At 41.5% G+C, this 19,320-nt stretch overlaps 1 protein-coding gene across 3 annotated transcripts in view; it reads left to right on the top strand.

The window, feature by feature from the left end:
• adgrv1 (adhesion G protein-coupled receptor V1) overlaps positions 1-19,320 on the top strand; it is a 129,627-nt gene that overhangs the window by 51,430 nt on the left and 58,877 nt on the right. For all 3 annotated transcript variants that reach the window (XM_082553996.1, XM_082553997.1, XM_082553995.1), the window contains 11 exons: positions 98-247; positions 355-575; positions 661-940; positions 1,073-1,216; positions 2,929-3,100; positions 3,256-3,397; positions 3,481-4,049; positions 4,160-4,423; positions 6,134-6,251; positions 6,374-6,545; positions 6,638-6,880. In XM_082553996.1, the coding sequence (XP_082410122.1) occupies positions 98-247; positions 355-575; positions 661-940; positions 1,073-1,216; positions 2,929-3,100; positions 3,256-3,397; positions 3,481-4,049; positions 4,160-4,423; positions 6,134-6,251; positions 6,374-6,545; positions 6,638-6,880 (2,475 nt within the window). The remainder of the gene's footprint in view (positions 1-97; positions 248-354; positions 576-660; positions 941-1,072; positions 1,217-2,928; positions 3,101-3,255; positions 3,398-3,480; positions 4,050-4,159; positions 4,424-6,133; positions 6,252-6,373; positions 6,546-6,637; positions 6,881-19,320) is intronic.

Below are 19,320 nucleotides of genomic sequence, written 5' to 3'. Positions count from 1 at the left end.
CTCTTTCAGAGCACTTTTTTTGCTGAAGGCAAGTTGTACTGGAATTAAGCTCGGCACCGCAATCATTCCTTTTCTCCAAATGTTTTTTGTCTGTCAGATAGAGAAATTTGGTGATCCCAATGGTATCGTCCAGTTTACTGAGGATGCGCTTCGAGAGCGTGTCTACAATGAATCCACAGAAGCAGAGGGCCCATTGAACATTTCCTATCTGATTATGCGCAGAGAGGGTGTCATGGGTAACATCACGGTATGGTCATATCTTAAATATACATTTACTGTTTACTAATAATATCCTGCTTAAACGAAAAATATAATACTTTTACTTTTGTAAACACAACCATATCGTATCCTCAGGTGCACTGGCGAATACAGAGTGACTCAGATATTGCAGGTGACTTTCTAGCCTTAACTGGCTCAGTGATGATTCGGGAAGGCCAAAGAGAAGCAGAAATCGTCCTTAAGCTGATGCCTGATACAGTGCCAGAGCTAGAGGAGCTCTACATTCTTCAGCTCATATTTGTGGAGGGTGGGGGTACTCTGGATGCCAACCCGAATCTGATCAGAGCTCGCATCAGGTTTGTTATTTGATCAGTTAGAAATGGTAGTAGAAAAATCAAAGACTGAATGACCTTAAAATTACTATTCCTCTCTCTCCCACAGGGTGCCTGCTAACGATGAGCCTCATGGGGTTTTTTCTTTGAACTCCAAGCAGCAGTTTATAGTAGTCACAGGCTCGGGGTCAGAGGTCAGCAGAGCTATGGTTATAAATGTGACACGGCTTGCTGGGCTATTTGGCAATGCTAGTGTAGGCTACAGGATCACAGGTGGGATAGATGAAGTGATGGACATAACAGAGATACTGGGTGGAAAAGCTGAAGGACGACTGCTCTTAAAAGAGGGACAGAGCTTCAGTGCTATTTCTCTACCCATCAGCAGCCAGGTGAGAAAAAGCACGTTTAGTGACTCGTGTATAGAGAATTACCCGTACACAAAGTGAACACACCTTCTACAATAGAATAGTTTATAATATCTTGAATCCCTTGTTTATTTCACCTGTTTCTTCCCACCGTAGGCATTTTTGTCAGTGGGTGCAAGCATCACCGCAGAGCTCACTGATGTTAGACTTGTCAGTGTCGTCCTTGGCTCTTTGCCACGCCTTCTTCACGAGGCCAGAGTTGCTACAGTGATTGTACCTGAAGAAGCTGCTAACTCAGAGGTGAATTGTAATTTTTTTTCTATATTTAAATGGCTTACCTGTTAGACAGAAACTGTTGCCAGTTATCAGAGAAAGACACTCCTGGAGATATGCTCACTGTGTGCATTTGCAGGTATTTCTTTCCATTATAAATATGGAATTATGTGTCAGTTTTTCTGAGTCAGGGTAGAGTAATTTACACAGATATTGACAAAAATTGATTAATAAATATCATTTTACTAGTCATTTGATGACAAACCTTGATATTTAGCACTGTATTCATCTGACTCCTCTCCACATAGGTTTTCAGATCATTTAAAATTTGAAGAAAAACTTTCAAAGTGAGGCATTGATGAGTCATTGATTATTTTGTGTACATTTATCTGTTTTTAATACAAGTATCTGAACCTGGTGTCATTAGATATTAAATTTACATGACATCTTACACATAACCATTAAATATAACCCTTCTACTTTACAGGGAGTGCAGAATTATTAGGCAAGTCGTATTTCTGAGGAATAATTTTATTATTGAACAACAACCATGTTCTCAATGAACCCAAAAAACTCATTAATATCAAAGCTGAATGTTTTTGGAAGTATTTTTTAGTTTGTTTTTAGTTTTAGCTACTCAATGGGGTTCAGATCAGGTGAACAAGGAGGCCATGTCATTAGTTTTTCTTCTTTTATACCCTTTCTTGCCAGCCACGCTGTGGAGTACTTGGACGCGTGTGATGGAGCATTGTCCTGCATGAAAATCATGTTTTTCTTGAAGGATGCAGACTTCTTCCTGTACCACTGCTTGAAGAAGGTGTCTTCCAGAAACTGGCAGTAGGACTGGGAGTTGAGCTTGACTCCATCCTCAACCCGAAAAGGCCCCACAAGCTCATCTTTGATGATACCAGCCCAAACCAGTACTCCACCTCCACCTTGCTGGCGTCTGAGTCGGACTGGAGCTCTCTGCCCTTTACCAATCCAGCCACGGGCCCATCCATCTGGCCCATCAAGACTCACTCTCATTTCATCAGTCCATAAAACCTTAGAAAAACCAGTCTTGAGATATTTCTTGGCCCAGTCTTGACGTTTCAGCTTGTGTGCCTTGTTCAGTGGTGGTCGTGTTTCAGCCTTTCTTACCTTGGCCATGTCTCTGAGTACTGCACACCTTGTGCTTTGGGGCACTCCAGTGATGTTGCAGCTCTGAAATATGGCCAAACTGGTGGCAAGTGGCATCTTGGCAGCTGCACGCTTGACTTTTCTCAGTTCATGGGCAGTTATTTTGCGCCTTGGTTTTTCCACACGCTTCTTGTGACCCTGTTGACTATTTTGAATGAAACGCTTGATTGTTCGATGATCACGCTTCAGAAGCTTTGCAATTTTGAGACTGCTGCATCCCTCTGCAAGATATCTCACTATTTTTGACTTTTCTGAGCCTGTCAAGTCCTTCTTTTGACCCATTTTGCCAAAGGAAAGGACGTTGCCTAATAATTATGCACACCTGATATAGGGTGTTGATGTCATTAGACCACACCCCTTCTCATTACAGAGATGCACATCACCTAATATGCTTAATTGGGGGTAGGCTTTTGAGCCTATACAGCTTGGAGTACGACAACATGCATGAAGAGGATGATGTGGACAAAATACTCAATTGCCTAATAATTCTGCACTCCCTGTATGTGAGGGCACCAAAGTAACACCATTATTAACTGTCCTCTATCATTTATGTTCTGTAGGTTGGCTTTGCTTCACTGGCTCTGCAGGTTTCAAGCGTGGAAACAGGGATTTGTGTGGCAAATGTGACACGAAAAGGGCTGTTTGGAGACATCAGGGTGCAATGGAAGGCTGGGTATCCTTTAGGAGAGACTCTGCCTGGCTTTAAAGCCGGAGCAATCATCCCAAACTCAGGTAAAACAGTGAGAAAAAGACAAGGATTGAGCTCTGAAAGACTTAAGTTGTGTAGTATTTTTTTCACTAAAATTTTCAAGGTGTAGTGTTTCTGCGCACTAAACGCTGCACGTCCTCTTCTAACAGTTGATAGTGAGCTCCTTCTTTATATTTAGGTTCACTAACCCTGGCCCATGGAGAAAGGAGTAAAGCCATATCGCTAACAGCAGTTGCCGATTCATTGGATCCAGCTTCTTATGCTATACACCTCACTGCTGCTGCCTCCAGCTCTGCTGGAGCTGATGCTGTCAAGTTCAGGTAGTTGGTACACTGAATATTGGACTGCTACTTACTCATTGAATTTCACATGTGACCTCACTCTAATTCCTCTCCCTGCACAGGTCAGGTTTTACAGTGGCAGAGGTGGAGCCACTGGGGATCTACCAGTTTTCCTCTGATTCCCGCCAGATTGTTATTGCAGAAGACATCCAGACTATTACACTTTATATTCAGAAACTTTACGGTTCTCGTAGCAATACCACCTACCTGTCATTTAGAACAACAGCAGGGAGCGCAACAGCAGGAGAGGACTTTTTGGCTGTACCAGATGGCCGTTTGGTCTTCAACTCACCTTACCAAACCAACGCTTCATTAAGCCTTTCAGTGCTTGATGACTCCCTTTCCGAACCTGATGAGTACTTCCATGTAAACCTGACAGATGTTCAAGTTCTTAATCAGGACTTAGCGTGGGCACATACCTCTCCTCGCCTTAACCCTCAGCACAGTGCCGCCACCGTCACCATCCTGGCTAGTGATGCAACTGGTGGAATACTGAGTATTGGACCTGATCTGATCCAGGTACAAGAGGACATGGATGAGGAAACCCAGCAGGCGCGCAGCGTGGTTCTGAGGGTGCGCAGGTCTGCTGGTTTTGATGGGGCTGTGCGGGTTCGAGTCCAAGCCTATGGAGGTGTGTGTGCTGCATGTCTTTTACATCGATATTGTGGGACAGTGTATTGTGTTATTTAGTGTAATGTGTAAAAATTTTCTCTAACTTTTGTTGGGGTTTTTTTCTTTTAGATGGAAGTACAACTCAGCTACCCATCAATCTAAAACCTGTTGGGAACCTTGCAAAGGAAGAGCAGGACTTCCGCTTGGTGTCCCCTATAGTGTCCCTGCAAGCTGGTGAGAATGAGACAGAGGTTATCCTCTTCATCCTGGATGACTCAGAGCCTGAGGGACAGGAAGTATTCTATGTTTACCTCAGTGATCCAGAGGGAGGAGCACAGATCACAAACACTTCTCTCCAGGGATTTGGAGCTTTTGCCAAAATCACTATTCTTGGTAAATGCATGAAAGAGGCTTTATGGTATACGTTCTAATAACTATGTAATGTGTATTCCTCTACAGTGGGGCAAAAAAGTATTTAGTCAGCCACCGATTATGGAAGTTCCCCCACTTAAAATGATGACAGAGGTCAGTAATTTGCACCAGAGGTACACTTCAACTGTGAGAGACAGAATGTGAAAAAAAAATCCATGAATTCACATGGTAGGATTTGTAAAGAATTTATTCGTAAATTAGGGTGGAAAATAAGTATTTGGTCACCTCAAACAAGGAAAATCTCTGGCTCTCACAGACCTGTAACGTCTTCTGTAAGAAGCTTTTCTTTCCCCCACTCGTTACCTGTATGGATGGCACCTGTTTGAACTCATCATCTGTATAAAAGACACCTGTCCACAGCCTCAAACAGTCAGACTCCAAACGCCGCCATGGCCAAGACCAAAGAGCTTTCGAAGGACACCAGGAAAAGTATTGTAGACCTGCACCAGACTGGGAAGAGTGAATCTACAATAGGCAAGCAGCTTGGTGTGAAAAAAATCAACTGTGGGAGCAATCATCAGAAAATGGAAGCCATACAAGACCACTGATAATCTCCCTCGATCTAGGGCTGCACGCAAGATCTCATCCCGTGGGGTCAAAATGATCATGAGAACGGTGAGCAAAGATCCCAGAACCACACGGGGGGACCTGGTGAATGACCTGCAGAGAGCTGGGATCAAAGTAACAAAGGTCACCATCAGTAACACACTACAACGGCAGGAAATCAAATCCCGCAGTGCCAGACGTGTTCCGCTGCTGAAGCCAGTGCATGTCCAGGCCCGTCTGAAGTTTGCCAGAGAGCACATGGATGATACAGCAGAGGATTGGGAGAATGTCATGTGGTCAGATGAAACCAAAGTAGAACTTTTTGGTATAAACTCAACTCGTCGTGTTTGGAGGAAGAAGAATACTGAGTTGCATCCCAAGAACACCATACCTACTGTGAAGCATGGGGGTGGAAACATCATGCTATGGGGCTGTTTTTCTGCCAAGGGGACAGGACGACTGATCCGTGTTAAGGACAGAATGAATGGGGCCATGTATCGTGAGATTTTGAGCCAAAACCTCCTTCCATCAGTGAGAACTTTGAAGATGAAACGAGGCTGGGTCTTCCAACATGACACTGATCCAAAACACACCGCCCGGGCAACAAAGGAGTGGCTCCGTAAGAAGCATTTGAAAGTCCTGGAGTGGCCTAGCCAGTCTCCAGACCTCAACCCCATAGAAAATCTGTGGCGGGAGTTGAAAGTCCGTGTTGCTCGGCGACAGCCCCAAAACATCACTGCTCTTGAGAAGATCTGCATGGAGGAATGGGCCAAAATACCAGCTACTGTGTGTGCAAACCTGGTAAAGACCTATAGTAAACGTTTGACCTCTGTTATTGCCAACAAAGGTTATGTTACAAAGTATTGAGTTGTATTTTTGTTATTGACCAAATACTTATTTTCCACCCTGATTTACGAATAAATTCTTTACAAATCCTACCATGTGGATTCATGGATTTTTTTTTTTTCACATTCTGTCTCTCACAGTTGAAGTGTACCTCTGGTGCAAATTACTGACCTCTGTCATCATTTTAGGTGGGGGAACTTGCACAATAATACTAAATACTTTTTTGCCCCACTGTATTTTGATTGTTTTGTTTTCTCTGTTTCTTTCCTTTCACACCAGGGAGTGACTTCCATAACGGCATTGTAGGATTTAGCCTTAATTCTCTGATGGGAAAGGTTTTGGATGAAGATTCAGAGAATAGAACTGCTCTGCTCTCTCTGCAGAGACAGGAAAACAGGTAATGAAACACACCTTCTTTCTCATTTCTGCTTAACAAGTGGCGTTGATAAAAACACATCTCCTTTTAATGGTTCCATTATCAATGTGTTTTTTCCTTATGCCATTTTTCCTTCCGCTCAGAGCTTTTGAGGATCTGCAGGTCTTCTGGAGAGCGACCTTCGACAAGACATCGCTAACACTTGTCAATAATGGAGTCAACCTAACTACACAGCTTGTTCGGACCTCAGGAACAGCGACCTGTAGGAGAGGCGAGATAATTTGCACTCTCACTCTGGAGGTTGTGAATGATGATGTAAGGCAGGCAGTGGATGTAGACACTTGTAGATGTTATAGCACTTTTCCTTTATTTCTAGTCTTGAAATGTGCTAATCTGTTCTACTGTAGGAACCAGAATACCAGGCATGGTTCCTAGTGGAGATTTATCAAGTGGGTGCTGGAGCTACCATTAATGAGACCACCCGTTTTTCCAACATCACCTTAGCAGAGAGCGACAACCCAAATGGCGTTGTGTACTTTGCTGTGGGCCACAGACTCCCCATCGCCACCCTGACAACAACAAGCCTCATCCTCCAAGTTTACAGACAAGCAAGCACAGCTTCTGCCATGTCTGTACAGTATCGGACACTGGTAAGAGACAACGACATGCTTTATGTAGAAATTAAGCACAGGTAGAACTGGGGTACATTGCATAAACAGTTATACTTGAAACAAGCCAAATATTCTTAAATCTGACAAAAGTTTCTTGTTTTGAGAAGAAAAAAATTCTGCCAGTGGGCTGAGCAAAAGTTACTTGACTAGAATTGTTAAAACTAGCAAATGAATCTATGCCTTTTAACTAGACAAAACTGTCTAAAATTTATGCTTAAATGAAGAAAATTTGACTTACTGCAAGGAAAGAGACTGAATTGTTTCTTTCTTGATTGAGTTAAATATAAGAATTAAATCTCAACTCTGACAACAATAATTAGAAAAAAGTGCTGAGAATAAGACACCATCTGTTCAAAAAGCTACAAAAAATATGGGACTTTATCTTAAAGCAAGACACCTTGCTTTTTTTTTTCTTTTTTGCACTTTTATTGACACAGCAACGGGTCAGTAACTCAACTTTAACAGTACTGAGGTCTAATTCCAGGAGACTCATGTCTAACATTACCTACATTTGAGCAGGGTACTGTGTAACATGGCCACTGTAAGAAGTGCATATTCCAGATACTCTTAACAGGAATAATAACAGTATAAAATACTCATGACTGAATGTATCAAACATACATTTTGCTGCAGCTTGAAGCAATCAGCATTCAAAATCCTAGATTGCATAACTTTTTAGAAGAACAGCTTTAAAGATCACACAAACAAACGTGTCTTACATGAAGATGCAGTGACTGAGCATAACAGAGTGGAAAAGGTTACAGCACCTGGTATTGCATAAACAGATTATTTTGATTTTGTGCAAAAATTATGATTACTTCTCTGTCAGTGCGCCCCAGGGTGGCTGTGGCTACAATGTAGCTTGCCATCACCAGTGTGTGAATGTGTGGATGACTGGATGTGTAAAGCGCTTTGGGGTCCTTAGGGACTAGTAAAGCGCTATATAAATACAGGCCATTTACCATTTACCATTTACTTCACATTTTAATATTTTTAATGATAACATTATTAGGTTTTTAATGTCCCTTACTGCAGAATAAAGGTTTCTTATGAAAGTTTTGTTTTGTTTTGTTTTTATCTTTAGCTCCATTCTAAGAAAATGACCAGTTTCAAGTGTCCTCAGTGTAGGACACATACAGGATGTCATGCTGAAATGTAAAGCACTTACAATAGAAGACAAACAACAAACTATTCCAGCCTAATTGATGACATTTATGGCATTTGCTTTCTGTGCTGACTGATATGCTGCTCAGTGCTTTGCTGCCTGCTTTTAAATCAGATGTCACTCTGAACATAAACACAAGCTACATGTGATGTCTCTGATGTGTATCTGTTTCTACCCGTGCTGATGCTAGCATGACTAAAGCTAGCCAAGCAGCAGTAAATATGTGAAGTAAGGAAGAAGGATATACTCATCAAACAAACAGGATCATAAGAATATAAAACCACGAGCACTACAAATGTAACAAATACGTTGACATAAAATGGCATGTTATTTGAAATCTACACGAAACAATGACACAACTACTTTTTTTCAATTTTTTCAATTTATTTATTTTTTACCAATTGTCCAAATTAGTCTGTGATTGGCCTGAGTGTGACAGAAATCATATTTATATACAACTAAATATGACTCAGCAAACATGTTTTAAATGGATGATTCCTCACTTGATGACGGATGATCCATTTCCATATTTGCTGAGTCTTAAATTTGATGTCAGTGAACTTACCAGTGGTTGGTGTAAAAAAAAAAAAAAAAAAAAAAAAAAAAGCCCCCAAATCCCCTATGAGCAAGCACTTTGCGACAGTGGAGAGGAAAAACTCCCTCTTAATGGGAAGAAACCTCTGACAGAACCGGGCTCAGGAAGGGGTGGCCTTCTGTCTCGACCAAGAGGGGTTCAAATGTTCACTGACAATTTAGTTGTATATAAATATGATTTTTAGGACTTGATGTTGACACCAATTATGTGAAATTGGGGACGCACACAGTTCCGCTTCTTCTTGTTCTTCTTCTTCTTACTTGGCGGAATCTCTGGCAGGCTCTTAACTTCATTCTCGAGTTCAGCCACCTTGACATTGAGCATTTTCTGTTTGTCTCGTAGACTTTGCAAAGATCCCTGTACAGAAAATGCAGCTGACTCTTCTTTTTCGATCTTCTGTTGTTCTGTGGTGTCTTTTTCTTTCTGAGGCTCCTGCAGAGACATTGCAGTGGATGGCAGTGAGTCCTCTTTTTCCATCTTCTCCTGTTCTCCAGTCTCGTTTTCTTTCAGAGGCTCACATTTATGCATTTCATTTGCAGCAGTGGAATTTTGTTCTTTGTGCTGCTGTGGGATTTTAAGTGAGCAATCTTTGGCCTCTTTCAGCTCTCGCTCAGGAGATTCTCTCTTCAAATCATGAAGGGCCTTGTTGGGGCAGAGCTGGGATTTCAGGTCACTGATTTCCAGGTTGAGTGTCTCCTGCTCCTGCCTATGTTTAACAGCCTGCTCTTCAAGCTGATTTTGAGCTGCTAGGAGCTGTTTCTGGAGCATCTCAATCTGCTCCTGCTGAATCCTACATTTGAGCTCAAATTCAGCCTCCTTAGAGGACTTCAGTCCTACAGAGTCAGTGTGTGAAGCCTCTGTGGTTGGAGTGGCAGACTCCACACACTGCTCTGTGGTAGGGTGGCTGATTTGGTCCTGCAGGGTAGCAATCACCTCATCCAATATGACAATAGCTTCATTGTCATTTGTGAGAGTGTCTGTCTCACTGATGTCATTGGGCTTATTACTAGAAGCCTCTTCCAGCTGCTCTATGAGGTCTTTAATTGTTTCCTCATAATTTCGCTTGTTCTCGTGAATTTCTTCACGAAGTTTGTTCACCTCAAGCTGGTGATAAGAGGCCCTCTTGTTTGCACCTACCATTTTACCGTAAAGGTTGTTCTGATGGTATTGGGAGGCTTCCAGTTGGTGTCTGAGAGCAGCAATCTCGTGCCAGGGATTAAACGGGGGTCTAAATGTGGGATTGGGTTGATATTGCCAAGTCCCTCCGTTAGGCACAGGGTTTGGTCTGCTGTGGTTCTTCCCATTTCCCTCTCTCTCCATGTCCTCCTTTGCATTTGAAATGGGGAGGGATTCAGCCTTTTCTTTTTCAGGAGTGGCTTCAGTGTTTTTTTGCACTTCTTCATTTTTCGGGTTTGCTCCATAACCCGTGGTGTTTTGAGCTTCAAGAAGCGCCCGGGCATTTGCCCGAGTAATTGGTCTTCTTGGTTCTTCAGCCACTCTTTTCTGTTTTTGCTTTTGTTGTTTCTTTGGTTTCACAACCGTTTCCTTTGGTGGTTGTGCCACAGGAGACTTTTCAGTATTTGGTTGTGCGGCTTTTTTTGCTTCTGCCATTGTAGATGCGTCAGCGTTTGCGTCTGCGTTTCTCTGCGTCTGCCTTGTCTTTGTTTTAACAACCAGGTTGTTTTGTGTTTCTGCCATCCGAGATCCACTGAAGTTGGTTGAATGTCTCCCCTATTTATAGGTTTTTCAGTAGAATGTGCACTGTGACATCACAGGCTGTTCCTGTGATGCGCTGTTCCTTTGAAGTGCCATGATTAGAACAATTCAAAATAAAATGCCCACAAACCTAATGTAAAGGAAAGGCTTTTATTTTGTAGCACATACTGAATTAACACTATAAAAGCTACTCTACAGGAATTGCAGTAAAAAATAAAACTAAAGAAAAATATGTTTTTTAAATGGTTGTTAAAAAAACTAACCAAAGTAGAAGACAACTGTTTAGTGGAAAGTATTCGACATTCTAGAGATTCTCAGGCATAATAACTTCTTTCATAATTTAAACAAGGACAGGTAGAAAACGTTCATATTTAGTGAAAGATATTTATTAACATTATCCAATGAGAGTTACTGAATGTCTGTAGGCAGTGAGATCTTGGTGGTTGCCGAGGCGACAGAATGTCATCTATGTTTTGTTTTAAATTCAGTTTCAATGCTGAATCTAAGAAACAACAGACTGCAGAGGGAGACTTTAATAGAGGTTTACTAACTCTTACTATCATATACATTGTGGAAAAATCTGTCTTTATTTAGCATAATATATTTGTTATAAGCACTAAATATGTTTGATGATTAACTGACGATGAACACTAACGTACCAAGCTGAAAATTCTGCTCACCAGTCAGCAGCTTATATTCACAAAAAACGGATAAATCTGCGATCCATGCAACTCTAACCAGCCAACAAAAACATGTGTTCATAATACAAAACAAGTTTACTTTGTGAAATGTTAAAAGGTACAAAAAATAAAACAATATGTTTTCAAGACTTTTTCACAAGTTCCTATATCTCACTGAAATATCTGTAGCTGATTTCTCGTATTTTAAGTGTGATGAGAAATTTTGAGTAGAAACAAGACAAATATACTTGATAAGATTTTGAGTTTTTGCAGTGTATATGCAGCTGATTGGTTTGGTCTTTAACCAACATGGAATCATTTATGTTGGGCAGCTGTGGCTATGCGTACTAATCAGTGCTTCAGTCCCCAATGCTATCAGTCCACACGTCAAAGGGCAAGATACTGAACCTTCGATTGTCCCCAATGCATTTGGGTGTGAATGAAATGTATGACTATGACTTCTAGTTCAAAAAGGGCTATTTATGTATTTAAGTCCAGTTGTTGCTCATTCACTGTTACCTTGAACGTGTCATGCTATCACCACTCTGTGTAACAGATATTTCCTATATAAGCAAATATGTTTTACACTATTTACCTACTGAAATGAAATCGTAACTCCAGAAAAATGTTTAACTGTTTATTTCTGGAATAATAATAATGCATTTCTTGCATTTCTCATGGCTTCTAATGGGGGCCTTTCTTAAAATTACTGGTCCCAGTAACAAAGACGCTTGTCGACTCAGAAATCGAGGGAAAACCAACAACACACCCGGCAGAACATTATGTTATTTACACAGGTGCACATAAGTGGTCCGCAGGTGCGCATTCGCTGTCAAAATAAAAGACGCGCACCAGATAAGAAGTTGCAACACGCGTTTGCGTCCATATAAAAGGCACTGTTTTTGTCCGCTAGAGTGGGATTTTCACGGCACATTGTGCACCACATCTCTGTGCGTTCATCATTTGTTTGAAGCCAGCTCACCTCCTGCGACCACTTTTCCGAGAACACGCGCTTCTTTTGTGGTTCGGACTCCTTCTGACATTTCTTTGGAGGTGGAGGAACACCAAAGTAATTGCTTATTAAAGGAGCTTGCTTCTTCGACATCTTTAAGCGTTCTAAACAAATGTCTGTCCTCCTCCAGAAAATCTTATGTACGCAAACACGCGTTGCAACTTCTTATCTTGTGCGCGTTTTTTATTTTGACAGTGAATGCGCACCTGCGGACCACTTATGTGCACCCCTGGTTATTTAGCTTGTCATATTGCAGCCACAGAAATTCTTTTGTCCATGAAACCATAAAGCTGCACTTTCCTTTTGTTCTTTTCCGTTTTGTGGTAAGCTTTTCTTTGGCTGTCACTTCTTCACCCTGACCTGTCTTATTTGGCTGAACTAAAATATATATCCTGCTGCTTTTACACACGCACTCACGTTGTCAGCGATTCTCTGCTCAATCAACCTCTCACATGTTTAAGCTTGCTGCGGGAGATTTCACTTGTCATGTTTGCATAGTAAGCTAACGATTGATAAGACGATGTCAGAGGAATTGGTGCGCAAATTATCGTCACTCACCAATCAGTACTGTCGCTCTCTATGCGCAGTTCGCGCGATTGCAAAGTGAAGCAAAAAACAAGCGCAAATTCAAACGCGATTTCAGTATGTGACATATTGACAGTGGCTCACCGATGCCAATGACATAATTACCCAACTACATTGCCGAAAGAATGCAAAAGCATTGACATATATTTTTCCTACCTATGATAGCCCGACGGGCAGGGCTGAGATAGATTTTGGTAGCCCGACTGGAAAAATCGCTAGCCCTGGGACGTCGGGCTAGCGATTTTGCGAGCCCTGCTCTAGAAACAACAAGTAGGCCTGCAGAGCGAGAGCGAAGTGCTCTAATAGGGTGATATGGTACTACAAGGTCATTAAGATAAGATGGGGCCTGATTATTTAAGACCTTGTATGTGAGGAGCAGGATTTTGAATTCAATTCTGGATTTAACAGGAAGCCAATGAAGGGAAGCCAAAACAGGAGAAATCTGCTCTCTCTTTCTAGTCCCTGTCAGTAGTCTTGCTGCAGCATTTTGGATTAGCTGAAGGCTTTTCAGCGAGTTTTTTGGACATCCTGATAATAATGAATTACAGTAGTCCAGCCTTGAAGTAATAAATGCATGAACTAGTTTTTCAGCATCACTCTGAGACAGATATTTCTAATTTTAGAGATGTTGCACAAATGGAAGAACGCAGTCTTACATATTTGTTTAATATGTGCGTTGAAGGACATATCCTGGTCGAAAATGACTCCAAGGTTCCTCACAGCGTTACTGGAGGCCAAGGTAACGCCATCCAGAGTAAGAATCTGGTTAGATACCATATTTCTAAGATTTTCAGGGCCGAGTACAATAACCTCAGTTTTATCTGAATTAAGAAGCAGAAAGTTAGCGGCCATCCAGGTCTTTATGTCTTTAAGACATTTCTGCAGTTTAACTAATTGGTGTGTGTTATCTGGCTTCATGGACAGATAGAGCTGGGTGTCATCTGCATAGCAGTGAAAATGTATGCTATGTCTTCTAACGATACTGCCTAGTAGAGCAGGGCGATATGGCCAAAAATATTTATCACGATATATATTTGAAAATTTGCGATAACGATATAAGTGACGATATAATTGATGCAAGACAAAATACAACTCCACAACATTACTAGCACAAAAAGGCAACCTTCCATTTATTTTCACTTAAACAAGAAGCTGGTTTTTATGTACATAAAAGCTTTATAAAAATGTAACATTGCAAATGCAAATTCCTTGCTGAAAGTTTAACCAAAAGGCATTTCCAGTAGAAATGGGCTGACATATCCTGAGCATAACCATGTATAATATCCACTGAAGTTAAAAAGAGGTGCTTTGCAACATTAAACTGCAGTGTGCAGTATGTATTTTTCGGACCATAAGGTCCACAGGATTATAAGGCACATTAAGTGAAACAAAGCAGTCAAATAAATCAAACTTTATTAAACTCATTCTTCTTGCTTCCTCCACTTCTGTACCATTGATTCATTAATGTTGAATTCTCTGGCAGCTGCTCTATTTCCATGTTGTTGCAGTATATTAATAACTAACCTTGTATTGTGGATGGATTATCTCAGTTGTTCTCCTGACTGAAGTTTGGTCCGTTTACAGCATCCTGCCATGCGATTGCATTTGTCTCTATCTATCAGGAACCTTAACGTTAACTTTTATAAGTGGAAAAGTGTTAGTGTTCGTCCTCCAGCTTCACTGTTTATGTTATGCTAACATAGCTGTGTCGCTAGCGATCACGTAGCACATCATTATATATCAGCTAGCCCAACTACAGTAACCCTACAAACGTCACTGCTGTTTAGTTTCCTGTCTTCATTTATGTTGGAAGTGATAGCAGAGCTGTACGTAGGGTTGCCAACCGTCCCTTAAAATACGGAATCGTCCCGTATTTCGAAACAAAAGTACACGTCCCGTATTGAGCTAATAAGGGACGCACTTTGTCCCGTAATACAGTGAGAATCAAAAGTAGTCTATAACTTTTAATGGAATTAACGCTTTGTTTGAAAACATAATTCCCAGCCCCTCTCCTGCTTTGTGACCAATGAGCTGACAGCACACTTACGAGTATGACAATTCAGATTACCGCTCATCTCATTGGTCAAGGAAAGGTCGCTTACGGAGAAAATACCGGAAGACAACAGATGACCACAACAAGAAGCATGGCCAACAGGGAAACAAACGCCGACACTGCGGTACAAGTCTCGGACGACAGTACACCTAAAGCTGGGCAAACACTGTGCGATTTTTTTCAGTCACGTTATTCAGCTCCTGCTCAAACTGCACGATTGACTCGCAGGGGTTAGAAGTTGGTAGGTCACGATGCAGGGTCTCACACTATACCGCCCGATGCTCTGATGCGACCTGAGTGCTCACACTGTGCCTCCATAAAATGAAGGTTATAACAGAAAATCTGTCGCGCTCTCTCTCTCCGTCTTTCACTCACACAGACACGCACACCACCACCATCAACTTTGCTAAATTGCTAATGAAAAACATTGATCGGGCAGCTGTGATTGAGCAGCAGTGTAGATCCAACTTTTTTCACGGTTGTTGTGTCGTGATAATTTCTGAGGCCACATCGAAAAGCCTCGGATGAGCTTTCCAAAGTTCTACAAGTTGTACCTCCATCGCTTGTGTCCAGATCACACGCTGCACTGCCGTGTTGCGGCGTCTTTTTCGCCGACATTTGTGTTTGCGCGTGAGCAGTGTGACAAACTGCGGTGACACCCTCCCGACCAAGCGATTGATGATCGGGAGCTGGTCGTGAGGTGTTAATCGCGTCTCGTTACCCCACGCAGGGACGTGCAGAGGGGGGGGGGGGCTAGAGGGGCTTGAGCACCCGCCCCTTTCCTGATGAGTGCCCAAAGTGCCCTTTTGTTGAGGCAACTTTTAAAAAAATTTATTTATTTTTTTATGTGTGTGTGCGTGCGGAGTCCTGTCTGTGCCCCTCAACAATAATATTTAACTATTAATCACAGTTTTGCTAAATAAAAGGATCTGGCTTGCATCAGTCACATGATCACTATTAACCAATGATCGCCCTCGACGGCAGAACGCGCTGGTTACGAGCCGGGAACGAGCTCACAAAGAGCACGCGCATTTTTTGCGGTCCGGAGCTGTAGGAGAAACACAAGTTAACTCAGAGACACAGACTGATGCGACACAACCAGTAAGTAGGTGTACAGCGTACACTGTAGTGTGTAGCACACAGGAGTATTAGCTTATTACGTACACGTTGGTAAGTTGTCTTGTTGCAACTGACGAACTGAAACAAACGAGCGTGCTGTGTGTGCAACAGCGCGACAAACATTACCTGTCCTTTTATTAACTGCACAAGTAGTGCTGGTCATAGCTGCTGGCTACCTGTGTAAGGCTGTCATGGGTCTGTAGCTCTGTCACCGTTTTAGGGAACATATTTAGTTTTAAAGTATTTAGAACATATTTAGTTTTAAAGTATTTAGAACATATTTAGTTTTAAAGTAAGTTTCTGGGCATTTCCTGCCTTTCTGGAGGGATTATATTTCACTAAAAAACGATCTAATATGCATGTCCACATAATAATTATTATAATTATAATATATTAAAAAACACAAGCTGTATTTTAAAAAACATACATTAAGAAGCAGATTATATTAGATTTATATTTTAAATAAGACAAAAGTTGGATTTTACAGCAGTAAAATGATTGTATCTCTACAGTTTAAACATGTAATAAGCTTTGCCCTGCACAGAGTGGATAGTGAAACAAATGGAATCATCATAAATACATTATTTCATATTTATTACTTCCCCCTCCTCATTGCTTTATTATTGTAGCTCTAGTAATGAATAATAATGTAAGGATTCTGGATCAGCACCATGATGCCCATAGTATATACAGTATTCTGAAGAAGGTCTAAAATGTCACTGTGTGTGCATGTGTGTGTTTTATTTAGCTGGATTTAAAAAAATATTACTCATGATATAACATTGTGCAGACATGGCTGGTAAGGACATGAGGAGGAAACAGTAGGCGCTGTATGAGGCTACTAAAGGCAGTGCTATAACATTTTTCTGTCATCATTTTATTATAGATTAAGTGCAAGAGTTGTTAGGTGTGGATAATTAGATTATAGTTTATTGCAATAGCAAGTTGTGCCTTGTTCTCAGATGGACAGCAAGTGGAGAGTGATATATGAAATGATGGGAAGGAAGGAAGAAGAGAAGCAAAGAGTGATTCACAGGCAGAGCCGAGTTTATGTCACAGTTTTTTGTTGCCTTATGGTTCCAAGCGCTGTCACCAATCTTTGCATTTTGTTATTATCTCATGACACTTGTTTAATCAGCTACCATCTCTCCTGTGGACTTTTTAATGTCTACAGTCTCAGATCAACACAGCCCCGCCCTTCCCATATTAGATTCTTGATGAATGTGTGTTGTTGTTATTCAGCCTGGTTCAATGTGCCCCTTTTTAACTTTGAGCACCCGCCCCTTTAAACCTCTCTGCACGTCCCTGACCCCACGTATACTACACGACGCACGATGAAGGCCAAAATCGGGCCGATCGCCAAAACGGTCGCACAACTCAAAAATCGGCTCAAAATGGGCCAAAAATCGCACAGTGTAAGCCCAGCATTACACTCACACAGACACACACACCACCACCATCAACTTTGCTAAATTGCTAATGAAAAACATTGATCGGGCAGCTGTGACTGAGCAGCAATGTAAATCCAACTATTTTCACGGTTGTGTGCCTCCATCGCTTGTGTCCAGATCACACGCTGCACAGCCGTGCTGCTCCATCTTTTACACCAACGTTTACGTGTTTGCGCGCGAGCAGTGTGAGCGGCTGTGGTGAGACCCTCACGAGCGATTGATGATCGGGAGTTGGTCGTGAGGTGTTAATCACTTCTCGTTACCCCACGTATACTACACGATGCACGATGAAGGCCAAAATCGGTCCGATCACTCAAAAATCGGCTCAAAATGGGCCTAAAACCGCACAGTGTAAGCCCAGCATTAGAGCAGCAATGTTTGTTCAGAGAAAGGGAAAAATGGGAAAAGGAAAACACCTGGCTGGAAAAAGTTAATATGGGCATGTGCAGTGAATATCAGTGCTATGTGGCCAGAAGTGTGATAATATAATTTATTTTGTGTAATAAACAACTGTAAGGATAGATGATTACAACAAATAGATGACTAATACATAAAAGTAATACATAGATGAATAATGATGATGAGTTAAGATGCGTAATCATGGGAACAAGCGGGTTTACAAACAGGAGCAGCTGATTAGCATTAAGCCAATTGTACTAAATGCACTAAATGTGCACTGTTACAAGAATGTTTTTCTTTCTATTGTTTTCTATTATTTTAAGTTAAGCAGGACAGAGTTCTTTTAAAGAAAGATTTACTTATATTCTCAAAAGTTAAGCATGACAGGCTTCTGTTTAAGAAGGAGACCTGTTTTATTGTGTTAATGTTGTCATTTTGAGCTAAAAATAAATGGCTAAATGATCATTTGTTTCACATGTGTTCATATCACAAAGAATACACATCTACTTAAATCAAATTCAAGTCAAATGGTTAAAAAAATAATTTCACACACAAAAAAAGAGCTAGAAAATTCACCACACTGGGAAGGGTGAAGACAACTGGGTCGCTTGGCCCTGGCCACGAGGTGTCCCTTATTTATTTTTCAGGGAGTTGGCAACCCTAGCTGTACGTTTGAATTTTTTCAGAAATCTCTCAGTCAGAACATGCAATATCATGCTTAAGTAACTAGCGAAACTAGCGAGCTAACTTCCGCTAGCTTCCCGCTAACTTCTAACTCCGTTAAATGTAATAAATTTTGTTTTCATGGATGCTTGGAAGTTAAACTTCATAGTTACACCTGGTAAAGCAGCAATGCTGATCGTTTTATTAAATATGAAAGAATTTAGACAGTTTTTAACTCTCGGTGATGCTGCAGTGTTCGTTTGACCTGACGCATACGGAGTTTAGAACCCAGATTACTCCCAGATTTAAGAGCATCTTAGTCCGACAAATACGACAATAACGACGGCCGCTTGCATGTTCTGCAAAAAAATGTGCTTTGTCGTGTATCTGACGGACAAACACCAAACCAGTTCCACATCACTGAAGTTGCACCATTTTTACAAACCAATTCTGGTTCATCTGTTTCACTCAACAATCGGCCATGTGCGTAGGCCTGGGCGATATATCGAGTTTTTAAAAAATATCGATATATTTTTATACGAGATATAAGATGTGACAATATCCTTTATATCGATATAGTCTATGTTACGTTATAATTATACTTGTGGAGCCGCAAGTTTGCCTCTCTTTCGTCCACTTTTGTCTTTACGCAACGTTACTCGGCCTCGCCCCTCCTTCAATAAACACAGCTCCCCCTCCTCCCCCATCGCTTCACCTGCAGGAAGCGACAAGATGGACACGGCAAATCTCCGTTAACGAGTTACTGCACATCGCCCCGTGCGTGGGGCTGGACGCCGTCAACGTGTTAGCTAGCTAACCACGCTAACGAGCTAACCACGCTAACGCCTAAAATCCTTGCATTTTCTCAAAAGTTGACAGCGCGCCTTATGTATGAATTCTGGTTGTGCTTGATGGCCACTAACCGATTTTATGTGGTACACAGCGCTCAGCAATCTGTCAAAAATGTTTTAGTACGACTTT

This window comes from Aulonocara stuartgranti (assembly GCF_965226115.1).
Source record: "Aulonocara stuartgranti genome assembly, chromosome: 12".
Classification (NCBI taxonomy): Eukaryota; Metazoa; Chordata; class Actinopteri; order Cichliformes; family Cichlidae; genus Aulonocara; species Aulonocara stuartgranti.
This window is presented reverse-complemented; position numbering and strand designations above follow the sequence as displayed.